This window comes from Nesoenas mayeri, assembly GCF_963082525.1.
Source record: "Nesoenas mayeri genome assembly, chromosome: 1".
NCBI lineage: Eukaryota > Metazoa > Chordata > Aves > Columbiformes > Columbidae > Nesoenas > Nesoenas mayeri.
Window position 1 is genome coordinate 213,817,196 of NC_137541.1, and position 6,000 is coordinate 213,823,195.

The 6,000-nt window shown below is 54.0% G+C and overlaps 1 protein-coding gene across 1 annotated transcript; it reads right to left on the reverse strand.

Moving 5' to 3' along the window:
• Positions 1-4,698: 4,698 nt before the first annotated feature.
• LOC308037265 (olfactory receptor 52B2-like) lies at positions 4,699-5,673 on the reverse strand (the record flags this gene model as incomplete). Its single annotated transcript, XM_080338924.1, has 1 exon — positions 4,699-5,673. One exon carries the CDS (start codon positions 5,671-5,673, stop codon positions 4,699-4,701), a length of 975 nt encoding a protein of 324 aa, XP_080195050.1.
• Between the last annotated feature and the right edge of the window lie 327 nt (positions 5,674-6,000).

Consider the following 6,000-nt stretch of genomic DNA (forward strand, 5'->3'; position numbering starts at 1 on the left):
GTCAGTTTGCAACCCACCTCACTACTCTATTGTCCAGACCACCCCTCCTCAGCTTAGCTGTGAGGATGCTGTGGAGACTGTGTCAAAGGCTTTGCTGAAGTCAAGGTGACCACATCCACCGCTCTGCCATCATCCATCCACCTTGTTACATTCTCATAAAAGGCTATGAGGTTGGTCAAGCATGACTTACCCTTGGTAAAGCCATGCTGACTGCCCCTAATAACCCTCTTATCCTTGATATGCCTTGAGATGGCACCAAGGATAAGCTGTTTCATTGATTTCCCAGGGACAGAGGTGAGGCTGACCGGTCTGTAATTACCCAGGTCCTCCTTCTTCCCTTTTTGAAGACTGGAGTGACATTTGCTTTCCTCCAATCCTCGGGCACCTCTCCCGTTTCCCAAGAAAGTCCGGAAAGGCCACACTAAGGTGTCCCCAGAGCTTCTGTTCCCCAGCTGAACAGCCCAGCTCTCTCACCTGTCCCCAGCAGAGCTGTTCCAGCCTCGGGTCATTCCTGGGGCTGCTCTGGCCCCTCTCCAGCAGCTCCATGTGTGTCTGTGCTGAGGACCCCAGAGCAGAAGCAATTTGGGGGCTGGTCTTTTGTTTTGCACTTGTGCAGCACCTGCCCAGGGAGATCCTACCTCCCACAAGCTCCATGATGAAGATGATGATGGCACAGGACTCCCCAGGGCCGTGTTCAGCCTTGGGCCACCTCCGAGCACAGACGCTCCTTTGAGCTGCACTGCTCCTGTGCTCAGAGTTAGTCTCGTGCTTAACTTCATTGCTAAGAAGTGGGCCAAAGAGGGGAAATGGTGAAGAAGGCATCAGAAATAACCGTGTCAGCTAAAATGTGTGACAGAGACACCAGTGAGCTGTATCATTCTTTAATACTGACAAGCCTAGAGAGCAGCTCAGTTGTTATTTGAGCTGCCAAAAGCCTTTCAGGAGAAAACTCCTCCGCAGCAGGGTGCTTCGCCAACAAGTCCATGTTTTCAGGTAGGGGGGCAGGGCTGGAATAGAACCCCTGAATTGGCAAACAAGCCTCTTGCAGTCACGAGCTGTCTCATATCCCACCTGCGGATCTGCCGTAACGCTGTGACAGCTGCTGCCGGCTCCTGCAGGTCCCCCAGCCCCCCGAGACCTCACAGCATCCCCTCCAGTCCCGGCGGATCTGCATGCTGCCCGTGACGACCTGCTCCCGACACGTTCGCTTTCCCACGGCTCCGTCTCCCATCAGAAATCACGCGCCGTGTAAACACTCTTGCTTTTGTTAAGAAAGCCAACACAAACACGACTCTTCTGAGGACATTAAAAAATCCAACGATATGAGCAGCTTTTGTAACCGGCTCTGTTATCTCTGCTGCTAAGCAAACAGCTTTTAATGAACCGACTTTCATTTCCCCTGTGCCTGTCACACGGTTCCCACCTTTGATGAAATCAGGAAAAAAAAATATTGAAAGAGTTTAGAACTTTGGCACTTTTTAAATCTGAAATCCTGAGTTTCTATCTTTGTTTTTTGTTTTGAAGTGGTAGCAGCATTACTGGGATGATGGGGGCACAGCAGGTTTTGGGTGCTGTATGAGCATCATCTCCTGTGCCATTCGGCTGTGAACACGCCTGGTCCCAGTCAGTGCCCCCTGCTCCAGCTCTCAAATCAGGGACAATGGGCTTGATCAGCCCCAACCGGAGCCCTCAGGACCTGCTGGCTCCCAGCCCTGGTGCAGGGCGTGAGGTTTTTGTGGAGCCCAGAGCCAGGGAGGCCATTCCCCCCATCTCCAGGGTCACCAGCACCTGAGGCACCTCCGAGGTCCAGGCACGTTGCTGCCTTGGAGGTGGCTTCCCCACCACGGGCAGGTGTGAACCAACGCTGCAGCAGAGCCGAGCCGTGGGCTTGGCGAGTGCCCACCACCCTTCTCAGGGAAAAAAAGGGCATTCTGCAGAAACGGCTGGATGATCTTCTCCGTTTTGGCACTAGGGACACGAGCACACTAGGCTCGCCCTCAGGTCTCACAGCTGATGAAGGGTCGGAGCTCCAGATGTTGCTGTGAGATCCAGATGAGCCTTCAGAAAGGGCTCACCAATTGCTGCATTCAGGACCTCGGTTGCTGCCTGGATGAGGAATCATAGAATATTCTGAGTTGGAAGGGACCCACAAGGATCATCGAGCCCAACTCCTGCCCCTGCACAGGACACCCCAGCAGTTGTACTGGCCAGACCTGAGGAAGCCGCTGAGCTCAGGACAGGACCACAAAGTGTCCAGAGCCCCATTGCTCAGAGCGGTGTGTGTGAGAAAGGCAGCTGACAGTAGATGTGATGCAGAGAGGAGAAGCAAGCATTTGCCTAGCATCCCACCCAGCAAAACAAGAATGAAAGGATGAAGGAAAGGTTTCTGGGCTCTTGTGCCTTTCCTTCTCTTCCTCATCCCAGAGTTCCTCCCCACAGAGTAAAGAAATCAGTGGTGCAGCTCTGAAGGACAGTGGTGGCTTAGTGCTCAACAACCCCGGGAGCCATCAGAGCCAGAGGAGCTCATGGGGGGCAGCAGTGGGGCCTCTTCCACCCCACCCCAAGCGGGGGCTGCGCAGGGCTCAGCTGCTCCTGCACCACACTGCCCGACCTCCCCGCAACACGTCCCAAGACCTGCTGCAGCCATTTCTGCCACCCTGAGCAACCACCAGGAGCATCAACTACTCACGGTCAACAGCAACTCACGCTGCAATTTTTGCAACGGGTTTCAGAAGCTTCAGCATTTCACAGCTGAGCCAGAACGGCCACCAGGACTCTGCCGTCAGGACTAGAAGATGAACTGGTCCTATCTGAGTTTGTGCTGCCCACCAGGCCCATGACCACCGGGCAAAACGACCTTTGTGCTTTGGAGATGAGAGCAGCTGGAGGTGTTGTTGTGACTTTTCCAAGGTACTGAGAAGGTCCAGCCCATTCCCACTGCAGTCCAGGCTGCAGCAGCCAGACAGCTCCTAACAGTTGGTGTCTGTGTCCCCACAGTCCTCCATGTTATAATGATTGCTGTGGTGGCACCCCAAAAATCAATTTAGGCAAGTGACAAGCTCCAAACAGACTTTATTCCGACCAGAACTGTTTGGCAGAGAACCAACTACAAACAGGGCCATCCAACATTATTCAGGACTCTGACAACATTACAAAACACAGATTCCAACACTGATTCAATGACTACACAGCCAATTCAGACTCAAGGGATACCAAAACTCTAGAGTGACAATTCAAAATGTGCGTATTCCCACTCATAAAAAGCAAGGACTCTCAAGGGTACCCAGAAGATATAATCGCTTACCAATAAGGCAAAGTGTCTCAGCCCTTGAAGAAATTTCCTTCAATGGCATCCCAATGTAAGCAGCAGACATCTCCTCTGCACACCCACTGCTCCAAGGAGAACGACTCAGTGGGGTCTCCAACAGCCCCATTTATACTATGGTTGAATCTGAGCTGTGGTCATTTATGGTAGTGGTCCAGAAACTTCTCTCAGCCGAGGCTTTTCATTGGTCAAGGGCCCTGTCTGTCAACCAAGGGGTGTGTGCATGACCATAGTGGTCCATTGGTCTAGAAGCATCTGGTTCTTTCAGGGCAGGGGAAGGTGCATCTGCCACAAAGATGCAACAGAACCCACCGTGAACACGGTGCAGAGCACAGTGACCTCCCAGCAGGACACCGGACGAGCTTCTCCTCAAGTCTCCAGTGCTGCCTCCACTCCCTCCTCCCCAGGGTCTGCATGGTCCCCTGGGACACCAGCAGTGCTGCCTTTCACAATGGTCTGGGGCAGTTTGCCACTGACCTCAGGTGGAATAAGGTGTTGCTGGTGCAACAGGCACACACACCGATGAGAGGAACAAGGAAAAGCTCGACAAAGCTGGTTTGGTGTTGAAGGATAAATCAATGTGCAGCAACAAAGTGGTGGGTAATTAGCCAGCTGTGTGGGCAGAAGAGGAGCTTGAAGTGCAATGTACTTCACCCTGAGCGCTGCTCAGCAGTGCAGCGTGTTCTTGCAAAGAGAGAAAACATCCCTCAGGGATGTGTGGGATGTAGGAGACCATTGTCCTGTTGCACTCCACTCCAGAGGCTTGAATGCAGCTTTGGACATCACCGTTTAAGGGACATGTCTCCCTCAAACACAGGCCACAAAACCTTTCCTGATGTCCCAGGGCTCTTCAGCGTGTAAACACCTTCAGTGACAAGAGGCGCCAGGGTCCCTCAGCAGTGCCAGCTGGACCCACGGAGACAGGAGGACAGACCATCGTCTGTGCCGTGGTACACAGCACTTTGCCCCTCCAGCTATGGTTCGTGTACCTGGCTCCAGTCTGATGAGCAATGACGTGTTCATGGTGTAGGCACTGAGGCCACAGGTGAAGGAACAAACAGGAACGAAGCCGTAGGACAGCAAACAAAATCAGCAGCAGTAGGCGATGGTCGATCTGCAGGTGTAAGAGCCTTGGTGCTCCTCAGCTGAACTGCCCCGGCCTCTGCTGATGGACCATTCAGGAGCAACATCTCTAGGAGAAACCAGCAGCAATGCAGGCGCTGCTGACCCAATCCCATGCCTCCAGAAAGCCTGCTGCCCTCAGCTTCTCTTGAACTTCTTGGGCAAACCTGTTTCTCCACGATGAGAAGTGCTGCAGCGCTTAGTGCTGCTTTCCTGATCCTGGCCCATGTCCCCGTCCCCTCCGTCACTGCTCAGCACCGGCTCCCCGCGCTGAGGCAGGGCCACCGCCCCACAGGGCAGAAGAGGCGGACAACACGCTCCCAGATCTGCTTTGTCCTCACCCCATACACGATGGGGTTGAGCATCGGCGGGACCACGACGTAGAGGTTGGCCAGGAGGATGTGAACGTGACTTGGGATGTGACGGCCAAACCGATGCGTAAGAAAGGAGAAGAAGGCGGGCACGTAGAACATGAGGATCACGCAGAGGTGGGAGCCGCAGGTGCTCAGGGTTTTGAGACGAGCCTCCGGGGACGGGAGCCGAAAGACCGTCCTGAGGATCAGAGCGTAAGAGACAGCGATGAGCACGATGTCCAGGCCGGAGGAAAGGAGAGCTGTTGTCAGCCCGTACCAGACGTTGGCTCTGATGTCGGCGCAGGCCAGGCGGGCGATGCCCATGTGCTCGCAGTAGGTGTGGGGCATCACGTTGTGCCCGCAGAACGGCAGCCGCTTCAGGAGGAAGATGGGCGGGAACATGATGCAGAACCCCCGGACAACGGCGGTCACCGCTATTTTCCCAATCACCGAGGGGGTTAAGGTTGAAGAATACCGCAGTGGGTCGCAGACGGCCACGTACCGGTCAAACGCCATCGCCAGCAGAACGGACGATTCCACGATGAAGCTGAAATGGGTGAAGAACATCTGTGTAACGCAGGCATCGAAGGAAATTTCCCTGGCACTGAACCAGAAGATCGCCAGCATTTTGGGCACCGTTGTGGTCGAAAGCATGAGGTCGGCAGCAGCCAGCATAGCAAGGAACAGGTACATGGGCTCATGGAGGCTCCTGTCCGTGATGATGACGAAGAGGAGGACAGAGTTGCCAAACACCGCAGTGAGGTACATCAGGCAGAAGGGGACGGAGATCCAGACCTGGGACTCCTCCATCCCCGGGATGCCCGTCAGGACAAAGGTGATGGGATCAAAGCTGCTCTCGTTGAGCTCATACATGGTGCTTCAGCGCCCGACGTCAGCCTGGTTCTGCTCTGCGCAAGAAAGACAAGGGATCAATAACCTCTGGTGAGCCTGATGTTAGCCCATGACCACCTACAGCTGTACAGATTGGTGCACACAACATCCGACATGCAACTGCCTTCCAACTGGAGCCATTTCTGAAGGCCTGGGCTTGACTGGGTGTGTTTTGCTGTAAAAAGGAACCTGTTCATTCTTTCCTGTCGACCATTACAAACTTTCTAAGAAAAACATCTTCTCTGTCCCTCCATTTGCACTGCAAAACAGACCAGGTCCTTTTCTATCTCCACTTTATCCACTGTCATA